The sequence below is a fragment of the Natator depressus genome, chromosome 1 (genome assembly GCF_965152275.1).
Source record: "Natator depressus isolate rNatDep1 chromosome 1, rNatDep2.hap1, whole genome shotgun sequence".
Taxonomy (NCBI): Eukaryota; Metazoa; Chordata; order Testudines; family Cheloniidae; genus Natator; species Natator depressus.
Window position 1 is genome coordinate 209,553,191 of NC_134234.1, and position 24,131 is coordinate 209,577,321.

The window sequence follows — 24,131 nt, forward strand, 5'->3', positions numbered from 1 at the left end:
TATTATAAAGTTACTGCCCCTGCAAATTTGCCACCCTAGGACGAGGCCTTCCCGGCCTAGGCGTTAATATGCCGCTGCCCCTCCCGCAGCACTGGCTTGGGAGGGGGCGGAGCTCCCTGGAGGGGCAGAGTTGAGGCTGGGGGGCTGAACTGAGGGCTAGCACCTGGGAGGGAACAGAACTGATGGGTGGCTGGGTAGGGACAGACCTATTTGCTGGACAGGGGACAGGCAGATGTGGGGGTGAGAGCTCCTGTAGCCGGGGCCAAAATCATCTTACCCAGTACAGTGGGAGAGTGGGCAACACTAATTATCTCACATGCCATCCTGTCTCCAGTAAATCTGTTTAATTTGTATAAAGCTTTCTTTGTATAAAACTAAACTTTCTGTACCTGTCTCTCTGTCCTTGGACCACGTACTCCCTGTAGCAGGAACCTTCTCTTCTAGAATGTCTGGAAAGCATCTAGCACACCGTACATGCTACCATAACATAATAATAATAAATAATAATAATAATTAATAATAAAAATAAGTAATAATAATAAATAAATACATTTGCACCCTCAATTCGCACTTGGGGAGAGGAGTGTTCTTCTCTGACTCCTAAAATCATGCCTATTCTTGCAATTAAAGTTTGCCTCCCCGGATGTTAGGCTCAGACCCATTCATATTGCCAAATCCTGAGGTCCTTACACATTTTTTCTTCTCAGTCTTTACTCTGGCAAAATTTCTTTTGGTTTTAATACAAATTTGCCTTTGTTTTAAGTAAGGCACTGTACAAAGGCAAAGTAAATAGTCAGTCTCTGCCTCACAGTCTGAATGGAAAAGACAGACAAAGACTAGAGGAAAAAGCGGAGGTCTAGAAAGGTGAAATGACTAGTCTGAGGTCAGACAGCAGGTTAATGGCAGAGCTAACCTGGAGCACGGGGCCACAGGACAAGTGCAACCTCCCCCAGGGAATATCTCCAATGCAGAGTGCCCTTACATCAGGGACAGAGCCCGCTGGTTATGCACTGCCACTGCCTCGGTATCAGTATTATTTAATCGCAGCAGCGGGAATAAGGCAGAACAAGTTTTTACACAACAAATATGCTTCTATCTTACCTAAAGCTTAGCATCTTCCTTAAAACTTAGGCAGGTCCAGCTGCTTAAAAGTTAAGACCCATCCTCCAGGGCTTGTCTCTGTATCAGTTTGCTCCCCTTGAGCAATAACTTGACCACTTCCTCTGCCTGCTCTTCAGGGACATTCTTTTTATCCATTTCAAAGCATTTTATTCCAGTTTCCCACCTGGATTTCCCCCGACTTCACTAGCCAAGCAGCTGATCGCAGCATGGACAGTGTTAAAACTTCAAAGATATTGTCACCTGTATTTTCTTCTGAATATCAGTGAATGAGTTATCTAAAATATTGTCTTGTTTCTTGTGGAAACAAACCATCCAGGTCTGATTTAACCCTCAGGGAATGCATAGACTGCAAAAAAGTGTATTCTTAACGTGGGTTAGCTAACCCCCATTAGTTAACTCTAATTAAAATATCAGTGAAAACATGGCAACTTCCCTTTTAACTCAGGTTAGCAGCTCAAATTCAACCTCAGGCTGCCCTGGGCTTGATTTGAACTGCTAATCTGAGGCCACGTCTACACTATGGGTATAACTACATTGCTCATAGGTGTGAAAAATCCACACCCCTGAGAGACCTAGTTATACCAACCTTAACCGTCCGTGTAGACAGTGCTATGTTGGTGGGAGAGCTTCTCCTGCTGATATAGCTACCACCTCTTGTGGAGCTGGCATAACTAAGCTGACAGGAGAGCTCTCTCCCTTCGGCTTAGAGTGTCTTCATCAAAGCACTACAGCTGCATTGGTGCAGTTGCTGATGCAGCGTTTGTAGTATAGACCTGCCCTGAGTTAAAAGCTGAACTGGTGTGTCCTCACTGCTATTTAACCCAAGTTAGCTAAACTGAATTAAGAACACACCTCTTCTTGGAGTACTTTTAGTAATCCTGTAGCAGACAACACAACAAGCGAACAAGCAAAGCTTCATAAAATAATACAGGCCTCTCTCACATCCTTCACAATTAGTTAAAAAACACTGACAGTAGTGTTCATTTCTAAATAGTGACACAAAGGTCCATATTTCAAGAACAGATATTTAATTACAGGTACTGTATTTTTTAATGTACTCATAGGTATAATTCATGATTTCTAAACATTGTTATGAAAAAGTTTGAAAAACATGTCTATTTACTGAAAGGTGTAGTGGCGAGTATGGAGTGTAAGTGTAACATTCATTGATGGATTGATTGACTCTCTAGGCTACTCACAGCCTCGGCTGGTGGGAGGAGATAATCCCTGCTCAGGACGTGTGGAAATAAGACATGGTGAAACATGGGCTACACTCTGTGATGCACACTTTGATCTCAAAGCTGCCAGTGTTATCTGTAATGAATTAGAGTGTGGAAGAGCTTTATCTACCCCGGGAGGAGCTCACTTTGGAGAAGGACAGGGGCTGATCTGGACTGAAGAGTTGCAGTGCGTGGGGAATGAGTCACACCTTGCGTACTGTCCCAGGATATCACATGTGAATCAGACATGCTCACATGCAAATGATGCCAGCGCCATATGCTCAAGTAAGAATTCAGCATGATGTCTTTAAAATCCCAGTGTTGTGTGTTCTAGATTAGGGTGCAGCAATAAAACAATCTCACTCTGTAGGGAGCTGGGATAAGAGGGTGCCATCAGCTTCCGGTAAAACCCAAACAATAAGAAAGGGATCAGTCACCCCTGACTTCCCGTACTTATCAATTTGATATAAAATTGCTCCAAGGCTCCCTCTCTAAACCCCTTCTCCCTTCTCCCCAGGGCACACAGGGTTCCAGCTGGTGAACGGCAGCACAGCATGCTCAGGGAGGGTGGAGATCCAGGTTCTTGGTGCCTGGGGAACTGTCTGTGACTCACACTGGGATCTATCAGATGCCAACGTTCTCTGTCATCAGCTCGACTGTGGGTTCGCTGTCTCAGCTCCAGGAGGAGGGTATTTTGGGAAAGGAACAGGCTTTGTCTGGAGAGACACATTTCACTGTAAAGGGACTGAATCCCATTTGGGCCATTGCCCTGTGACTGCCCTGGGGGCATCTCCATGCCCGCATGACAATGATGCCAGTGTAATTTGCTCAGGTAAGTGCAGCAGAAATGCTGGATTAATGACACCTGCCCCTCAGTGTCTGACACTGCCCTCCAGAGCACAGGGAGAGGAAGAATGATCTAGAATCAAGGATCATGCAGTAAAATAATAGTTACTACCTGGAGAAATCCCTGTATTCCACACTTCAGCAATGTTGCTTCCCAGACCATTTTATCATGGAAGATGCTAAGACTGAACAAGAAGAATAGGAGCATTTGACTCCAACAGAAAGGAGCTGCTAGGACAGAGCTAGAATTCATCAGACTGGTACCGAGAGTGCCCCTGGTGGCTGCCCCACTGTACTGGGTAAGATGATTTTGGCCCCGACTGCAGGAGCGCTCACCCCCACATCTGCCTGTCCCCTGCCCAGCAAATAGTTCTGTCCCTACCCAGGCACTCATCACTTCTGTTCCCTCTGAGTTGCCACCCCTCAGTTCAGCCCCCCAGCCTCAACTCTGCTCTTCTTCATGATGCAGAGTGAATCATCTAGTCCAACCCCCTGCTCAAAGCAGGACCAAAAGCAAGTAAATCATCCCAGCCAGGGCTTTGTCAAGCCGGGCCTTAAAAACCTCTAAGGATTGAGTTTCCACCACCTCCCTAGGTAACCAGTTCCAGTGCTTCACCACCCTCCTAGTGAAATAGTGTTTCCTAATATCCAACCTTGACCTCCCCCACTGCAACTTGAGACCATTGCTTCTTGTTCTGTCAAGAAACAAAGCAATGAAACATTAAATGATTTTTAGACTGGTGAACCCTTTTGTACTTTAAGGTGCACCCTCAACTGGTTTACTTTTTAGACAGTGAAAATGGTCCTTTACCACAGATTTCAATGGGCAACATAGAGGCCAATACTCCTTTATTAGGATAAGTTAGGAGGGTGGCCAAAATTATAAAAGAAACTCAGTCCCAACCATAAGTATGCAGTGACTGCCACCGCACCATATTTGGATCTATTAGTTAATTTCTTTGTGTTAAAATCAAGACAAACAAACAAAACAAACTATGTGGGACCACGTACTAGAGTTTCCCCATTGTAAACAGGGTCTTTCTCTCTCTCTCTCTCTTTTCTGTTCTTTCTAGAGATTTTGGCACAAAGACTCACTGGTCACTGTTCTCCAGAGCACCTTGGATTGTTTCCTTAATACCACAAGCCATTAATGTCCCTTGGCCAAACTCCCTTAGATCAGTCACAAAACCCATTTGCCTACTCAGGTGTCATTCTCTGTCTTCAAGGTATTTAACTCTCATTGAGACCATAGACCTGATTCTCAGTCACTCCATTCCTGCACTTGGGTGGCAGGGAAGGCAGCTTTAAGCCACATTTACATTCTTTATTCTGGTGCCGTGTAGGGCCTTGCCCAGACCCTGGTTTAACTAAGAGCAGATTCAGGGCTGTTCTAAGTTGTACTTTTCTCCCCATAGTCTCCAGAAGAGAATGGCTGTAGTGTTGTGCACTGTGGGAACACTCTGATTAAACTGTGATTGTTCTTGAGGGACCCAGGGCACCTAGTGGTCTCTTGCCTCTGGCAAGAGGTAGCCTTGCCCGTGGTGGGTGGGTGTTAGATCGCTAACATCATCAGCCTGTTAGTCACTCAAACACTCTCCTCTGGGCTATGTCAGCCATGTCTTTGCCTTGCAGGTTAACACGAGGTGCATCCTAGACTCCAAGTCCCTTTGAATCATTCCTCTGTGATATCCAGTCCCTGACACTGGCTACTCACAGAAGACCCAGATTCTCCAAAAGTGCAGTGTGCCCCAGTTTACTAGTTTTAATGTAAACTCCTGTATAGTACACAACACTTGTAAGCTCTTATAATAAAACAGGAGAAAATTTATTTAAGAAAGAAAGTTCACTAGAAACAAGAGAGAGTGGTGAAAACAAATGGTTACAATATAAATCAAAACCATAAAACATGACCTAAGGCTTACACTTATCAACAGTTACCTTTCCTATCTGAAAAATAGGTTTCCCGGAAAAGTTAAGTCTGTTGCAGTGCTGTCTGGCTTCACAGGAATCAGGATCCAAACTTGCACAAACACACCCCTGCTCCAAAAAATGTCTCCTCAGTGACAGGATCCAGAATGCCTCTCCTACTCTGTGTTATACTGAACCAGTCTTTTGTCTATATTCATAGGCAGGGTGATTCCCTGCTGTTTTATTGTTCCTTTTTTACCTTTTTTACCTCTGTTTTGGTTTTGATTGTTTGCAGTTGTCTCTGAGGGTTTCCATTGATAGTCTGGGAATGGAGCAATTGAGCCTCGCATTACCTCACCGGCTAACCAGGGAGGGGTGACAGCTCCTTCCTGCTTGAATGGGCCATCCCTGAGACCTGTTATCCCTGGCGACTAACTTTAAAGTCTCCATTCAATATACTTCCATGATTACTTAAATGTTACCTGCACATACATCTCATAATGGTTCTGAGTCGTGATAAGTTATGAGCTTTCTGTAGACACCTACCTGTTACCCCTTATGGATAAATTCCCTACAAGATGTGTGTTCAGTGTAGTGAGTTTGTCAGGTCTGAGGACAGAATTTCAAAGGACTGGGGAGCCTTTGCCAAGGGATCTCTGTGTCACACACACCACTGCCACACACGATCACTACCTCCTTGTGACACATGCAGATGCCTGTATCAATGCAATGACTTGAATATGGGTCATTTTATTCACTGAGCTACTATAGAGTTTGTATTGTTCCTAATGTGCACAGTCTATTTCCCATCTCTCCTGGGTCCAGGTCATTCGGAATCGCTCAGACTGTTGAATGGAGAGAGCCGGTGCGATGGGAGAGTCGAGATTTCCCTCCACGGTGTGTGGGGCAGAGTGCTGGATGATCAGTGGGACATGAACGATGCCAGCGTGGTGTGCAGGGAGCTCCAGTGCGGAGTTACTGAGAAAGCTTTTAACCCCCCTAAGTCTGGGCGAGGAACGGGCCCTGTGGGGCTGAGAAGTGTCCAGTGTGCAGGAAATGAGACTCGTCTGACTCTCTGCAACATCTCCGCATTTGAGACAGCCCAGGCAAGAATTACTGAGGATGCCGGTGTTGTTTGCTCAGGTGATTTACTGTAAACATTTTACAAACAGCCTGTCCTTGTCCAATAGGAACATGACCCACCCCAGGGCCTGCCTCCACCCACCTTGTGCTGAGATCTCAAACAGATATGGATTTGAGATTCACATTATGGACTGTCTCCAGTAAAAGTATGTGTGTTATATGCAGAAACAACAGCATAACTACATTAGCGATTAAGCGCCAGCAGCAATTCAGCAATTCCGCACAATCCAGCCTGTGCACGGAGTGGGGCCTGTGAAAAAAATAGTCTGTGATCAAATACTCCCAAGTCGGTATCATAATGCACACGCACAAAGAGCCCATGGTAAGGTTGCACTAGCAAACGTAAATCTATTTCCTAACTTTCGACAGCTTGAATCTGCAACCCAAATAAAGTTCTTTTAATGTAGTTTTATGTGAAATTTCCTATAAAAAAGAGAGAGGTAAAACCAAATTCTATCATGTGCACCCCTACCACTCACCTCCCCCTGTGACTCCTCAGTGGGGTCTGACCCCTACTTCATACCTTTGGCATGAGAGCCCAGATTGCTGCTACTATTTAACCTGCAGAACTAACAATGTCAGCTAGCAGCAGGAGAAGGCTGTTATCCAAAAAGGGAATGGGTTGCTGGGTGTGCATGATGGTTGTGGGGAAATCCAGCCTGGTCTGGCTCTCTCTCCCTCACCTTCAAAATTGGGGGAACTCCCACTCCATGTATTACCCCAGATTGTGGGATTTTCTGTTGGACCATGTGCTGTGACAGCAGGACGGCTGGGGGAAATCCACTCTGTGTCTCTTTTACTCCATGGCCAGGTTCTCGGGGTTCTAGCCCCATGTTCTGTCCCCAGAGTGTGGGGTATGGTGGTAAATGGGCCACTGAGGCCAAGTGCTGGGTTTGGGGATTTACAGAGGAGTGGGCAGGAACCCAGTCCTGCTCTCTTCCCCCTCTACAGCTGCTCTGGTAACTCCGAGCTGGTCACAGAACAGTGAATGCTCTGCTGTTGCTTTGATGATAGTGTTAGTGAAGGGTCAGTGATTTTGACGGGCTGCCAACATTTTCCTGAAGAACTCAAATGAGACAAGGGAAATGGCAATTTTGAACACTGTAGATCTTAGCCAAATCTGAATAGAGTTTCATGGGACAAAGAAAAGGCAGTGCTGTAGCCACAGGAGAATAGCCAAGACCTGTTGCAAACAATAGAGATGTGAGAGCTCAAAGAAAGATCACTAAAGCCTGGACCTACAAAGGAAGTAGGCATTGCAAAACTTATCTTTTAAGAGCTTAGAAAATCACAGGAATGACATGATCTACAACACCTGAGTTAGGCACCCTATACAATGAGTGGGAAGAGATAGGAGCCTTAGAATGGGACTCACAAAAGCCAGCTCACTAGACAGGAAGCCTTGTAAATTAGTCAATGGGAGATGCTAGTGAGAGGGGTGTGTCCTAAACTCTGCCCCTCTCACAGAGACAGGCACCTAAGTGTATGTCTACCCAGCAATTAAACACCCGCGACTGGCCCAGGTAAGGTGCTGCGAGGATACCAGAGCCTGGGCCCCAAGCCAAGCCCAAAGGTCTACACAGGAATTTTTAGCCCTGCAGCCTGAGCCCCAGGAGCCTGAGTCAGCTGACCCAGGTCAGCTGCAGCCATATCACAAGTCTTTTATTCCAGTGTGGATGTAAGTCTGAGCTGCAGGGAGGCACCAGTCTCAGAGTGTGCTCCAGGAACTGGGGGAAAAGAGGCATTTCTGTGCCTAACTCGTGTGCAGAGTCCGATCTGGTAGACATGCTCAGAGGACATCTAACTCCATGTAGAACAGCAAAAAGGCGGGGTGGGGGGGGAGGAAGGAAATAGAAAGAAGGAGTGTCACTTTTATCCCAGTGGTTAACACACTCACCTAGGATGTGGAAAGTCCCCTCTTTCCCTGATAAGGAAGAGGGATTTGAACAGAGCTCTCCTGCCTCAAGGATGAGCACTCTAGGCAATAGAATGATTCTTTCTCTGCCCAATTATATTTATTTAATTAAAGTGGAACAATGTCAATGGGAGAGAGACCCACATCAGGATGTCTCATAGCCCAGTGATGAGAGCCCTGTCCTGAGTGGTAGTAGATCCCTGGAAATAGACAACCTTAACTCTGCCCTGTAATGACACCACACAATAACTTACATTTGTGGTTAATGCAAATGGTATTTGCTCTCCCAAAGTAGATTAAACAGATTTCTAAAGACACATTAGATTATTTCATATTTTCCCCTCATGGTGTCAAGGGAGCAGGATCAGGTAGGGGTGCTCCTCAGAACTCGAGTGGGTCAGAAACCAGAATTCCCATTCCACAGGAAACTGGGAAAATTTTGATTTTTCCCTCCAAATTAAAATTAAAATTTGAAATTTCACAGAAGCAAAAATTCCAAAATTTTGTTTCAGAAAAATTGAAACAACATTTTGTTTTGACCCCATTGCCTTGACTTTTATGTTTATTATAATTGTAATATGACATAATATAACATAAAAGTAGAAATGATAAAGCAGAAATTAAACATTTCAGCATTATTGAAACAATACGTTTTGATACTTAGATCTAAAACTTTGAAAAAATCAACACAATTGTTGCAATTTTGTCAAATCATCATTTTCGGATGGAAAATGTTTCTGTCTGAAAAATTCAACTAGTTCTTCTGAGAACCATACTGGGAACCACTCTCCTCTCCCAGCTCTCCAATATGATGCCTCTATGCATCCAGCCTACAGTAGACAGCTTAGTTTCTTGTAGTTTTATCACATTGCACGAATGGGTGGCCGGTGACCCGGCCTTTGGGGGAGGCTAGCCCCCAGCCTCTCTCCTTGTGCCCAAGGCCCCGCCCCTCCCCTTGTGCCCCCCTTTCTCCCTCCCCTTGTGCCTAAGTCCTTGCCCCTACTCTTCTTCTTCCCCCCGCTCAGGAGCCCAAAGCACCCCACCGTGGCCCCCAGCCCTAGCACAAGGGGCCGGGGGGCGAGGCCCCAGCCCCAGTGCTTCAGGCAGCTGGGCCACCTCCAGCCCCTGTGCATCGGGCAGCCAGCCCCAGAGTGTCAGGCTGTGTGGCTGCAGTGCCCCCAGCCCCAGTGCGCTGGGTAGCACAGCCCCAGCACCAGCCACTCTGAATCTCTGCGGGAGGCAGGCCAGCCAGCCCCAGCCAGCCTGGGCCAGACAGTGCAGTGCACTGTGTACCACAGGAGAGGGCCTGGCCTGGGGGCGGATCGTGGGCTAGGCTGTTTGGGGAGGCACAGCTTCCCCCTGTCTTTGATACTTGTTGCCCATGATTGCAGTCTCATATCTATTCTATTTACCTTTCTTGCCACTAGGTCTCTTTAACTTTTGCTCCTTCTCAGCTGATCCCAATGATTATATGTGTTTCATATTATTTTTTACCAGACATATTCACTTCCATTTTCCTGAACTGAATCTCATTTTGATTTCCTCACCCAAGGGCCATATTGCAGGGCTGGCCAAACTTACTGGACCGCCGAGCCACATACGACGGTCTTCAGAAGTTCAAGAGCCGGAGCACACCTGCCAGGAGCCAGGGCTCGGGGCTTCAGTCCCATTCCTGCTGAAGCCCCAAACCTCGGCAGGTGCACCCCATAGGACTGAAGTCCTGAGACCCTCCTCCCTGCTGGACAGAAGCTCCTACCCCACCACCACACTGCAAGGCAGAGGTCCTGAGCTCCCCCCAGCCCCGCACCACCCCGGGTGTGGTAGGCAGAGAAGGGGGGATGGAGGGAGCTTGCGAGCCATAACTTAATGGTAAAAGAGCCACATGTGGCTTGTGAGCCACAGTTTGGCCACCCCTGCCATATAGTGTCATCAGGATGTAAGCACAATTCTCTTTTGACTTTAGTGTGGATTTATATTTAGAAGTTAATGGTATATAATGGGGCTTTATATTTTTGCTTATGATTTCACACTTTTCAGTGTTCATAGTCTCTCCCAGTTTTGTATAATCTGAGACTTTTGCTATATATAACATATTGCCATTTTATCATTATATTTTGTGTTCATCCCTGTAGCTGATCACATCCTAGCCAAAATCATATCTAAGTCAGAATGCTGAATGCTGAAAGCTTGATTTTGTGAGAAACTTTATCAAATGCTTTACTAAAATGCAGAGTTATTACATCTATTGTATTCTTATCATCCATTGATGTGATAGCTATTAAAAAGCAGTATAAGGTACTTAGCATGACCTGTTTGTAAATTTCAGCTGCTAATGGCTTATGGTTACATTGAATTCAGGATAGGAATATGAATTACAGGACAGTAGTAATCAGGATCACTTGTCTTTCTTACATAATTGTTAAAATAAATTGGTGCCATATTTGCTTTCCTCTAAGCTTCTAGTACCTCCCAATTCTTCAGCACTTACAAACATAATTATTAGTACTTAAGCAAACCTGTGAGCTAATAATTCCTTGAATGCCCTCTAAACTTATTTTCAAATACATGTTTGAAAAGATTTGAGTTTTGAAGGCACGACTGATTCTGCAAATCCACAAATTCTCAGCTAGTTCTTTCTCCTAGGTAAGTCAAGCATTCAGGATTAAGCCTTATTCCCTTATGCACTTTTAAGATCTCTTTACCATGCCTTAATCACTTTCTAACTCTGCAGACTTCTTCTCTTTATGTTTCATGTTAAAGACAGACTTTTAAAAGCATTTCAATATTTCAGCCATTGGAGCAGCATCATTGGTTTGCAAGGAAGCTGTCCAGTTATCATTATATTACATATTACCCACTGGGATTCATCCTTGTAGGGAGCAGGCGGATCCGGCTGGTGAATGGGCCAGGTCGCTGTGCTGGGAGAGTGGAGATTTATTACAATGGTACTTGGGGAACAGTCTGTGATGATTCCTGGGACCTACCAGACTCCAATGTTGTTTGCAAACAACTGGGATGTGGACGCGCCATCAATGCAACTGTCTTTGCTCATTATGGGGAAGGATCCGGGCAGATCTGGCTGGATGATGTGAACTGCTCTGGGAACGAATCTGATCTCTGGGAGTGTCCTTCCCGGGGCTGGGGCCAGCACAACTGCAGACACAAAGAGGATGCAGGAGTTCTCTGCTCAGGTCTGTTCTGTGAATGATCTCGTGAGTTTGGTTACTAGGGAATTTAATGAAGTATATGAGTGTTTGGGGAGAGAGATGAGGATAACAGAAAGTTTATCTCCCTTTCAATTTCTCTGTCTGTCTTTCTTCCTGACCTATCCACCTGCAATGGTCACCATTAAAAAGTCTACATTGACAACAGTTAATATCAAGGGGTACTGGAAATATTGTATTATTACCTTAGCTTTAGAACATGTATTAAATTCTGAATCTTGGATACCATTGTGTGTAACTATTGGTGAATGGTGTCTTTTAAATAACAATTCCATTGTTAATATGTCTGTCACTGGTCTCCAGAAAAGTCTCTCTGACTTGAGAAATGAATCTTGCTTCTGTAGAAGAATGTGCAGGTTTGTTAGCGATCTTAGGGATTCAGCCTTCAAACCACAGTGTTTCAGAATCAGAAAATGTCACAGCCAACTTCTGCATTTCCTTCTAGGGCTCATGGATCTGAGACTGGTGAGTGGCAGTGCCTGTGCTGGGCGGCTGGAAGTTTTCTACAATGGGACATGGGGCAGTGTTTGCAACAGTCCTATGGATGCAGTCACCAGGGCACTTATATGCAAACACTTGGACTGTGGAGACAAAGGGACACTTTTGAAGGAATTTACACATGGAAGCGGCTCTGGCCCCACCTGGGTGGATGGCATTCGGTGCAATAAGCAGCACAGCTCCCTGTGGCAATGCCCGTCAGACCCATGGAATCAGCAGTCATGTAGTACCAGAGGACAAGAAACCCACATCTTTTGTGCAGGTAAATAGTAAACTATTTATACTATATAAACACTCAAACCACAAGTCTAACTCACTGACAGGTTTTGATATAATTATGGTATTTTATATTTTCACTATATTTTATGAAATTCATAGTTATATTCTTTTAACATACTCAGCAATGGCACAAACTTATTTTCAGTTTCTGAGGTTATAGAGATAGGAATGTAGTCTGTTAATAACAAACATGGAAATCAATTATTAAAAAATACACATTATACAGCATGATCAGTTATGACCTAATCCAACACCCAGTGAAGTAATCAAATCATAGATTTTAAGGTCTGAAGAGCCTGTTAAAATAATCTAATATGGCAGGCCATAGAATATTAACCAGTAATTCCTGCATAGCCCAGTGGTTCCCAAACGTTAACAGCCCGCGAATCCCTTTCACTAAATTGTGAAATCTCGTGAACCCCCTCCTAAAAATGAATATTTCTAGGGATTTAAGTTGAAATTTCCTCCGCACTCTGCACTGCGTGGGGCTCCTGCTGCTGCACCCCATTGACCGCCCCAGTCAACTGAGCTCCACTGAGCTCGAGCTGCAGGTCCCGCTGACCGCCGGGTCTCGGGCTGCCAGCCCCAACTGCCCGGCCCCACTCTCCCTGGGGCTCCGGCTGCCAGCCCCGCTCAGAGCACTGGGGTTCAGGGGGCTGGCTCCCCTGCTGATGGGGGCAGGGCTCAGACTGCGAGCCCCAACTGCCTGGCCCCACTCTCCCTGGGGCTCCGGCTGTCCCACCTGCTGCCTCCAATGCCCAGGGTCCTCTGACCGCCGTTAGTGAAATTTTTCTGGCAAAGCCCCTGTAATGTTCTGCAAACCCCCAGGGGTTCACGAACCCCAGTTTGGGAACCACTGATCTAGCCTATACATTCTGGTTTAGCTACAGCATGCCTTTTAGAAAAACCTCCCATCTTGAATTAAATACTTCAAGTAATGGAGAAGCCACCATAGCCCTTGGTAAAATGTTTCAGTGGTTAATTACGGTGACTGTTAAATAAACTGTTCTTTATTGCCAGTCTGAATTTATTTAGCTTCACCTTGCAGCCACTGGATCGTGTTAGGCTTTTGTGTACTAGATTAAAAAGCTTTCTGCTCTCAGAAATCTTCTCCTTATGTAGGTACATAAACACTATTAACAAATAAAGCCCTTCACTGCCATTGTTAGTAAGCAGTGTTTCATACTCCACTTCAGAGCTGCAAAAACTGGGATCAGAATCCTGCTGTCTACTATGGCAAACTCAAGTGTCAGCCAAACAAGAACACTGCTTTCCAGAATGCATTATTATCCCCATTTTATAGATAGAGAACAGATATAAAAACTGTCTCAAGGAGTCTGTAGTATAACCAGGAACTGGCTGCGAACCACTTGTGTTCTACGCCAATGCCTTAACCTCAAGACCACCTTTTTTACCTGTTGATTTCCATGGGTATTGGATCAGTCCCATAGTGAGACCCAGTAAGAGTTATCCACTAAATACTCCTGGGGAAATTCTGCACCACTGCGCAATGCAGAATTTGGCAGAAATTAATGTTATGTGTACAGAATTGCCTTTCCCCCCACAGAAATGGGCTGCAGTGCTGCTGGCCACCACTAGGGGCCGCTGGACGCAGCAGAGCCCAGCTCGCACATAGAAGACACTGCTGGGAGGAGGGGGACGAAGCTAGAGAGTTCCCAACAGCTGCAGTTCCCAGCACACCCTGAGGGAAGGAGACGGTGGCATGCAGGAAACTCCACACAAGCTGGGGACCCAGCATGAGACTGTTTCTTCCTCTTGATCCCTGGGCTCTGAGGGGTAGGGGGCAGGTGTCTGGGCGGGGGGGGCATGACTGAGCTCTGGGGGGGAGGGAGCAGGTTTCTTGGCAAAGGGGGGGCGCCGCGGCTGGGCTCCGGGGGTGGGAAGGTGCGGGAATCTGGGCCAGGGGGCCCAGGGCTCTGGGCTCTGGGTGGGAAGGGGTTCGGGTGTATTGGCTGGGGGAGGGCTGCTGCTGGCCACGGTATGGGAAGGGTTGTGGGTCTCTGGCCTCCCAGCTGATCTCTGAGGGAGGCGAGGGGGCAGAGAAACAGGAACTGGGTTGTCATAGGGGTTTCTCTAACTCTCTACTCCTGGGGAATTTTTGTCTGTGTCTGTATTGTTACAGACATACTTGCTGACTGGTATTTTGAAATAAATTACCAAAATAATTGAAACTGGCATGATTATATAGTGTTATTTTGACAAATAAAATTTGCAGAATTTTAAAATATTGTGCACAGAATTTTTAACATTTTGGTGCAGAATTCCCCCAGGAGTAGACTAAAGAACATCAATAGTGTGCCTTTATGGTTAAAAATCTTCCTGGGAATAAAAATCTGAGGTCTGGGCTGTGAAGTCCATTGATAGATCCGTGTCTGAAGCATTATTTATATTACTGTAACACCTAAAGTCCCCAAGGCCTCAATGCACCAGGCACTGTAAAAACACTGACTGAGAGAGGCACAGCCATATGGAGTTTACATCCGAGACAGACAAGGCAGGTGGGAGGAGATGCAGAGGGACATGGAGATGAATTAACTTGGCCAAGATCACACAACCGATTGAAGGCAGAGACAAAGATAAAACACAGGTCTTTTAAGTCCTAGTCTAGTGCCATAACCAGTGTCAATATACGGCCTCTCAGTGTGGGAAGGTACAGATCTGCAACTCCTACATAGCTCATTCTCAGTATTAATATTCCTCTTCTATTGGTTCCTGCAGTGATGAAGGTGCGTTTCAGTTCATGTGTCTGTTTACATTCCAGTCACTGTGCAGGGGATTCAGGGATGTTGTCTGAGTGGGGAGATGGAGTAGATTCCAGCCTGGTCTACACTAGAAAATTAAGTCAACCCTGCTAATTTGCGCCGGGGGAAATCCACACCCCTGAGCGATGTCATTAAGCCAACCTAAATGCCATGTAAACAGCACTAGGTCAGGGATGCGTATTACCTACACTGAGAACCCTCCCTCCGGCATAGGTCGTGTCTACTCTGAAGTGGTGCAGCTGTGCCATTGTAGCATTTCAAGTGTAGACAAACCCTTAGATATACTGTCCTGCCAGTTACATAAAGACACGTGCATGCCAGCTGGGAACTGATCAAAGATTTCAAAATCCAGAGACACACTAGAAGAGCTAATTACCCAAATTACCAGATTTTAGCTTTTGGCCAGTTTATAAAGTGCTGGTATTGGGGTTTGAAATACCAATAAACCCTACTGTATCCTGCAGCACACATGCTGCCCAGTCCAGTCACCTCAGTGTTTTATCTCCATAGGTGGGAAAGGGAAACCATCTCAGAATCCATTTGCTGAATGCCTGAACTCTACGGACTGCACAGGTATCTCTGCCTCTCTGTGTCTCCTCCTCAGTCCCTAAGGACATTCCCAACTGTCCCAGTAACATGTGAGGTTTCTGTATTTCCAGACCGGGAGAAGTTACGTATCGTGGGAGGAGAGGACAGATGCTCGGGGAGAGTGGAGGTTTGGTACCGTGGCTCCTGGGGAACAGTCTGTGATGACTCCTGGGACATGGCGGATGCTAACGTTGTGTGTAAACAACTGGGCTGTGGATCTGCTGTATCTGCCCTGGGCGAGGCTGCATTCGGTGAGGGGACTGGTCCCATCTGGGTGGAGACGTTGAACTGCAGAGGGACAGAGTCATCTCTCTGGGACTGTCCTAGCAAGCCCTGGGGTGAGAGTAACTGTGGTCATAAGGAAGATGCTGCAGTGAATTGCTCAGGTGAGTGACAGGAGATGTTTCTGCTTTATTATATAATTTTTAAGGGGGAGCAGGTGTCACAGCAGCTGGGTCCCCATTCCTGCTCACAGACCAGGCCTCCTTTTTCCTTAAAAGACAGGATGTGTTGGGACTTTTTTTTATTCTAAAGTGCTAGGGCATCAGACCACGTTGCTTCCTTTATCCAGCACAGGCTAAGCTGCTAAGCCTGTGCTGCTCTGAGGAATATATCATGGGTGAAATGTAGGTGATGTGCAGAGCACATGGGGACTCAGAGGAACAATCACGTAACAGCATGAAATCACCCCCTCACTCCACACTCCAACTCTCCTTCCTTTTCCCCTTGCAGGCGTGACAGAGACAACAGCTTCACCGGCTACAACAGGTAACACATTCTCTTCCCAGCAAGGGTTAAATTTACCTACTGCCAGGCTCACAGGGGAATGAGCTGGAACCTCCAGCCTGAGAAAATGAGCTTCTTTACACAGAGTGTGAAATCTAAGGGTGAATGACACCTGGGTGGGAGCTGCAGGCTGTGCTAAGCAGGACAATTCCTGTCTATTGGTTCTAGCCCTCAGGGCAGGGCCCATGATTTAAACAGCAGCCTGTGAGCTGCCCCCATGGGGTACAGACTGGGTCCCAGGCCATTACCCTGCTTCCTAGGTGGTTCAATAAGACACTGGTGAGCTCCTCTGGGCCCCCCTGACTCTCACAAAATAATCTCTCCCTGTTGTATGTTCATTTTCACCCAGCTCCCCCACGCCATCCTCTGACCGACAGTGGGAGAGTCACGGTGCCTGTTGTCGTCTGCATTATCCTGGGGGTCCTTCTCTGCCTGCTGCTAATCATTCTGGGTGCGCAGGTGCAAAGGGCCAGGGCACAGCACAGAGGTGGGTCCTGATTAGTGTCACTGTCTGAAATGTCTCTGCAATAGCTGGGGGAGCTGCAGGTGTGGAGAGGGGCATTGGCAGAACTGTGAGGGGACCTCAGGTCTATGCTAAGTCCTGTCTTATTTAATATTGTCATTGATGATCTGGCTGTAGAAATGACCAGGAGAGCAATAACACTTTCAGATGACACTAAGCTGGGGGCATTTGATAGCAGTGGCGACAAGAAATAATAAATAGGGGATTAGAAAGACTGTAAATATTGGCAAAAAATAGAGATCACATTTGGGAAAGTACAAGAAAGTGCATGTGAGGGAGGACACTGAACAGAGAGACTCAGTAGGAGGGAGGGTTTGAGGAAGAAGAAATGCTGAAAAAGAGCTTGGGTGATAATGGCCAAAAAATCAAAGACAATTCCAATATTTGGCACTTTTCATTTTTTAAAAAGTGCAAAAACATTCGCTAGTTAATGCCCACACAGTCCCTAGGCAGCATGTGTAGAAGTACTAAGTATATATATGTAAGTGCTATTTTGCTCATAGCTGTAAACATCAGTTTGGGAGAGAAATTATTTCAGGTGATACCAGGGAGAATAACAAAGATTAATGAGATTAATGTACAATGGGAAAATTTTAGGCTAAATATGAGGAGAGACTTGTGACAGTGAACTAGCCCGTGGGAACCATCTTCAAAGGATCGTTGTGGAAAGGGACATGGTCTCCATCGCCTTTCAAATGTAGACTGGACAGAGCATTAGGAATGTGCTGTAGGGATCAGTCCTGGACTGGCCCCAGGGCACAGGACTGGATGATCTAATAGGGTTTCCTATCTATAGTTTCTATGACCCTATGCAAACACTGTCCTTTTTTTTCAGGTGCCACAAGACCCTCAGATCCCGTGTATGAGGAGATTGATTATAACCTGATGGGAGAGAAGCAGATATTGGGTCACTCAGGTGTGTGTCTCATTCCTACTGAACTTTCCATCTTGAGACCATGACCCACAGCTAGATATCCTCAGCCACCAGCTCTGTGAACCCTGGACTGCTGTGGGCGTTGGGCCTGTGAAGAGACCAGTTATTGAACTCATGTAGGTGCAGTGACAGATTAGCCACTGGGCCAACGGGGCCTGTGCCCAGGGTCCCCGGACAATTGCGGGGCCCTGGAAAAATCAGTGCTGCCACACCACGACCTGCTTTGCCTGCCTCTCCTGCCGGGGAATGGGATCAGGTGCAGAGTTTGCCTCACTCCATATGCCTGCATGGCACTCCTGCCAGGGAGAGGGGGAAGCCCCCACAACCTGACCCCGCTTCTCAGCAGGAGCGCCAGGGGCAGAGGCAGGGGACTACTGATAGAAAGGGTGGGGAGGGGCTCCCACTTGCTCTGGCCTAGGGCCCCACAAAACAGTAATCTGCATCTGGTTAGGTGAGCCTCCTCCCCAGGAGACTCTGCTAGACCCCATTCTCAGGGCAGCCAGTCCCATCTGCCCATCCCGTAGCCTTGGAGTGTAACTAATTGTGGGTCAGGAAAGTGACTGTCTCTGGGGCCAGGCTACAGCATCATTTGAAAACTGCTGGAGCAAGGTGGGGGTGTCAACAAGGTGGGGGTGTCAGGGTCCCCCCTCTCCACTCTGAACTCTGGGGTAAAGATGTGGAGACCTGCAAGAAAGACCCCCTAAGATTATATTCTACCATCTTAGGTTAAAACTTCTCCAAGGCACAAATTTCTTTCCTTGTCCTTAGACGGTATATTACTGCCACCACCAAGTAATTTACACAAAAATTCAGGGAAGGGTCACTTGGAATCCCTATCCCCTCGCCATATATCCCCCAATCCCCTTCACTCCCTTTCCTGGGGAGGCTTGAGACTAAAATACCAACCAGTTGCCTTAGCAAAGTGAGCTCAACCAGACCCTTTGTCTTTAGGACCCTGAAATCAATCAGGTTCTTAAAAGAAGAACTTTTATTATAAAGAAAAAAGTAAAAGAATCACACCTGCAAAATCAGGATGGAAGGTAGCTTTATAGGGTAATAAAAAGATTGAAAACACAGAGGATTCCCTTCTGGGGTCATCTTCACAGTTACAAAAACAGGAATGAAACTACCTCTGTAGCATAGGGAAATTCACAAGCCAAAACAAGAAATAACCTAACGCATTTCCTTGTACTACTTACAGTTTCTGTGGTTTTAGATGGATTATTCCAGGTATATGTTTCAGAAGATATTGTACCTGCTTGGCTTCTCCCTCCATCCGGAGAGGGAACAACATACAGAACAACAAACAAATCCTTCCCCCCTAGATTTGACAGGTTTCAGAGTAGCAGCCGTGTTAGTCTGTATCCTCAAAAAGAAAAGGAGTACTTGTGGCACCTTAGAAACTAACAAATTTATTTGAGCATAAGCTTTCATGAGCTACAGCTCACTTCATCGGATTTGAAAGTATCTTCTTTTCTTATTGGTCCTTCTGGTCAGGTGCCAGCTAGGTTATTTGAACTGCTTAACCCTTTACAGGTAAGGCAATCCAGTACAGCTGCCAAGGAGAGATTTTATGCTACTTCATAATAAAGATTGCTACCCTTCCCCCTATATTCAGGACAGGGAGGGGCAGTATTTTTCTTTAAGAAGTGGTGTTACCTGTACAATTTATGACTTCGCCCCTACCCTCCCTCGTGGGTACTCAGGGCATAATATAGGGCTCCCCCCATCCTCATGGGTACTCAGGGCATAAGGGACCCAACTTTATCCTTTCGTGGGCTCAAGACTCTACCCCTCCGTTGGCTCAGGGCTAACATCCATTCCGGATGGATTCAGGACACAGTAAATATCCTTAAACATGTACAAGTATTTATTAACAATTAGCAACAAATCAACAAAATACACACACCAAGCATCTTATGCTCACCACTCCCAATAAAACAGACGGACGTCTCCTGATGGCCAGTCAGGGTCGTGTTGTTTGTGCTCTGGCTTCTGCACAGTCTTGTCCTGCAGGGTTAAAAAGTCCTAGCAGCTTTGGTCTTGAGCTGTATCCTAGAGTTAAGTTCCAACAAGCTTGTCTTTTGACCCTCATTATGTAATTAAAATAAGGATTTCTCTTATCTATACCTTAACCAATTATTTTACTTAAAACATAGCTATGTAAAACCACTAACCAATCATTTGCACTATATGGGGATTCACACAAGCGAGCATGTGCACTATTTCATGAAATAACAAAACTAGCTTTGGTCGTTGTGTCAGTTTCTTTACTGAAAGCTGAAAGTAGTGTCTGCTGACTGTTTAGGTGTATTTTTAATGTGGCTAGCTTGTTTTTCTTTAATTCTGATTCAGAAAGGTATTTAGATGAAAATTTATTGTGATTCGTTTCATAATGACTTTTCAAGTTGCTTGCTTCGTAATGAGCGAGCATGCATTGCGGATAAGGCCCAGGGGTTTGCCACCTTTAATAGTGAATCAAAATCTTCCTCCCAATCTGACTTAAAACTTTGGTTTTCTTCTTCATACTTGTGTTTCTTACAGTCTGAAGATGTCATTGTTATCCACGAAATTAACATAGGGTTAAAACTTAAATCTAAAACTATTCAAATGTGACATATGAACAGTAAACACAGCCTGTATTCTGCAGAATGCAGGGAGATCACAAACACCCGAGGTCAACGCAGCACAACTTTTGAATACAGAATGATGCAATTTCAGGACATAATGCACATATGAGTGAGAGCTGCTCTTTCTATGAATCTCACTCTACACTATCGGGTTCACTCAGTAGGAGAGAAAACCAATTTTGAAATTCTTTCACTGATTTGTATAGCTTTTTTAAAAAATTGGTGTTAATATTAATTTTAACCACAACTTGTGTTAGACCGTAGTTTCTTCACGGGTTGCACTTCAACTGTAGAAGAGCCTTGGTTTGGGTATGCCTGGAATATACAGATGCTGTAAATCCTGCTCTAGGACCCGAGTGCATCAGCCAGCGGTCAGTTTAGCTGCTCTCACTTTGATAACATCTCATTTGTTGTCTTTCCAGTCTCCTATGCAGAGGATTCAGTGACGAAGCTGCAGTATTACACCGGGGACAGTAAGGGGGAAAACGATTCTGGATCAGAACAAGGTAATGGGGTAAGGTGGCATACAAAGACAAAGACTCAAATCTGGGTGGAGAATTTAATTTCCACAGCATTTTCTGTAAAGGCTGTCATTTCCCCTCACTCGATTTCATGGCCCAGCACTGATTGTATCTCTTCTGATGGGATCAGATTTAACCAGACTTTCAAAGATTTCTGATGAACCCTGTGATGGAAATATGTGATCAAATCCTGGCTCTTCCTGTGTGCAGTTCATGGTACCCTCCCCCACAGGAGGAGCTGCAAGGAATGGGGCCCAGGAATATTTGCTTGCAATGGAAGAATCTGAATTTCACATCTGGCTCCGAGCATTAAACAAAACCCTAATCTGTGCCCATGGTCTTACCCACCTGCTTCCATGGCATGAACACAAGCCCGAATCACAATCTAGCCCATATAATCTTAGAGATTTTACACCATGTTCATATAGTCCAGCTGGATTCACAAAGGTCAGTTCTGGTGCAGCAGCTACTGTCTTCCAGTCAGTGTGTCCAGTGTTAGCTTAGCACCAACACAGATCCAGATCCCATGGAAGGGCTTGACAACATTGCTATTGGATTCAGTGGGGATGGGCCCCAAATTATTTATGAGAAAGTAAAGGTTGCTGTGACACTGCACCCCATATTCTTCATAGTGATATTATAATATGATTATGGCATAATTATGAAACATTTTGTACAAGACAGGTCATGTAAGGTGTCATTGGAAAAGTTATGATTTGCTGAATATGATTATCCTATTTGTATGCATGTATCATTTTTGTATCTGAAGTTATAAATATTGACTATGGATCTGTATTGGGCTTACTCTGGAACACACCTACAGCCAGCCTTTCAGGTACTACAATGAAGAAGGCAGACAGTGCCAATGGCTCATCAACAAAGACAATGGGCTGTGGAATAGCTTAAACTTCCTGAGAACGCTCCAGACAGCCTGTAAGTAATGGCTGCTATGACTCAGCAAGGTATGCAAGGGCATGTGACCAAGCCACATGACTCTGGACTCCATTTTGCGGTGTCTGTATTTTTCCATAAACTGGCCTGGGAACCAAGATTAAAACATATGCCTCCTGCCGTATGCTAAATCTATATAAGGCAAGAAGTGACATCATCCGTGGTTCTTCACTCCCGACACAAGAAGACTCCTAAAGGAACAAAAGACTGAACTGGGGGAAGTGCTGAACCCAGGCTAAAGGGATTTCTAGCCTGTGTATGAAAACCTTGGGATTCCTAGCTGTAAAACAAGTGCAGCTTTTACCTTGAGAATCTGCAAGCCTGCTTGTATCATCAGTCAGGATGAGAAATTAAGTCAAATCCTATCCTTCTAGTATGCATTTTTGTTTATTTGCTACGTAATTTGATTTGATCTGTTTGTTATCATGTATAATCACTTAAAATCTATCTTTTGTAGTTAGTAAACTTGTTTTTTCTTTATCTAAATGAGTGAGTTGGAATGAAATGCTTGGAAATCTAAGCTCAAGGAGCAAAGGCTGTTGCATTTCCTGTGCACATTGGGGGGAGGCAAACTGGATAATAAATTCATACTGGCCGGGGTTTTGACCAGGGCAGGATGGTACAGCTCTGGGGTCCTGGACTGGGAAGCTGGCAGTTGTTTTGGCTGTAGCCTCTCTATTGTTGGTTCATACAGTGGCTGGTCAGAGAGCCTGCATGTAACTGCAGCTGGGTGTGAATGCTGGTGGAAGTGTAGGTCTGGGAGTGGGTCTGCAGCTTGTCACAGCAACACAGTGTGAGAGGGACCCCAGGCAGGTGAGTCAGAGGGCTCAGTGGTACCCCAGTTCCAGGTGGCACCCCAGTGGGAACCTGTCACAGTGACACCACTCCTAGTTTGCAGAATGTCCATGACTTTCCCTTTTCTCCTTGATCACCCTGTGACTTCTCCTACAAACACCATAATAAACAGCCTGGACTCCAATGCAACAGGCACTTAATGGGGAACTAGAAACCTGCTCAGGAACTGGGTGTGTTCAGAGGGAGCTGAGTGTTGTGTTTGCTTTTCCAGAGGGCGGTTCCCCTGGGGGGTCTCAGTTGCATTACGATAACGTGGAGGAGCCTGCATTGAATGATGACCCCCAGACTCCAGAAGACCAAGGTGAGGAGTGAATCTGCCTTCTGGGAGCAGCAGCATCCCAGGAAAAAGCTAATAATATTGTCTTTGTAGAGACAAAAATTGTGCTTTATGGGTTTGCTCTTGTAAGGTGCTGAGCATCTTCAGTCCCGCTGCGATCAGTGGGAGCTCAGAGTGCTCAGCACTTCACAGGATCAAGCCTTCTGCAAGCAGCTGTTTGACAAACTCTTCTCCCATAAAGTATGGCTGTGTGCAATGGTTTAGTCCAGAGATGCACTGAGAGGACCAAGAAGTAGCAAAGCATGTGGTGCCGCAGGTCAGAATAGAGGCACATTAGCCAACCAGTGTGACTCTAGAAGAAGGTTGTTCTCCCCCTGCCCACACTGCCCGATTCCAGTCACTGATCCCTGGCCCTCACTTTCACGTGCACTAACATTATTCACAATATTAGGGGACAATCTCTCTGGGCACAGCCCTCTGATGTGCGGTAACGGTCCCTCTCCACCATTCCTGCCTTTGCTGAGTCCACTGATCTAGATGTGAGTTTCACATGCACTGTGATAGGTGAAGGGATGTACAGATTTCACACACAGACCCATATCTTGTCCTGAACTGGTGGCACAGCTTCCAGAGGCTGCAGATCGAGGGTGGTTTATGGGCCAGACCAGTTCAGGGAAATGGAACAAAACAAGATTTTAATCATAATTGAAAATTTAGGAAGTGGGTGATAAACAGATCAAATTAAAGTGTCATTTATCTGTTGCTAATTACTAATTGATATATAATTAGTATAACAACAAATTACAGTGCAGAAATCTTCCTCTGACATAGACCCTTCCTCTGACATACCCCCACCCACCTCTTTCCAGATCTCCCACATCCCCACCTGGGTTTCTGCTTTAGGTTCCATCCAGCAATTTACAGACACATCAAGTCCTTAAAATGTGTCAGATAAATGTGACCTGTATAAAATTCCTCTGACACTGAGGTTGCCGGGGGAGAAGGGTACTTATGATCTCTTATCTCTGTGGGAGTGTCAGTATCTCGGGGCTCTTCCTACCTCGTGTATAATTTATTTCTCTATTCAGTGGAAGGTCTCTTCTCATTATCATTAATTCTCTGTTTCAG

At 45.7% G+C, this 24,131-nt stretch overlaps 1 protein-coding gene across 1 annotated transcript in view; it reads left to right on the top strand.

Annotated features, from left to right (window-relative positions):
* The window catches only part of LOC141984748 (scavenger receptor cysteine-rich type 1 protein M130-like), a 32,982-nt gene that overhangs the window by 4,931 nt on the left and 3,920 nt on the right, over window positions 1–24,131 (top strand). Inside the window, exons 2-13 of the mRNA XM_074948132.1 lie at window positions 2,313–2,627; window positions 2,860–3,174; window positions 5,922–6,239; window positions 11,217–11,345; window positions 11,824–12,138; window positions 15,449–15,511; window positions 15,598–15,912; window positions 16,259–16,294; window positions 16,662–16,799; window positions 17,671–17,751; window positions 20,822–20,905; window positions 22,938–23,027. Of these exons, the coding sequence (XP_074804233.1) occupies window positions 2,313–2,627; window positions 2,860–3,174; window positions 5,922–6,239; window positions 11,217–11,345; window positions 11,824–12,138; window positions 15,449–15,511; window positions 15,598–15,912; window positions 16,259–16,294; window positions 16,662–16,799; window positions 17,671–17,751; window positions 20,822–20,905; window positions 22,938–23,027 (2,199 nt within the window). The remainder of the gene's footprint in view (window positions 1–2,312; window positions 2,628–2,859; window positions 3,175–5,921; window positions 6,240–11,216; window positions 11,346–11,823; window positions 12,139–15,448; window positions 15,512–15,597; window positions 15,913–16,258; window positions 16,295–16,661; window positions 16,800–17,670; window positions 17,752–20,821; window positions 20,906–22,937; window positions 23,028–24,131) is intronic.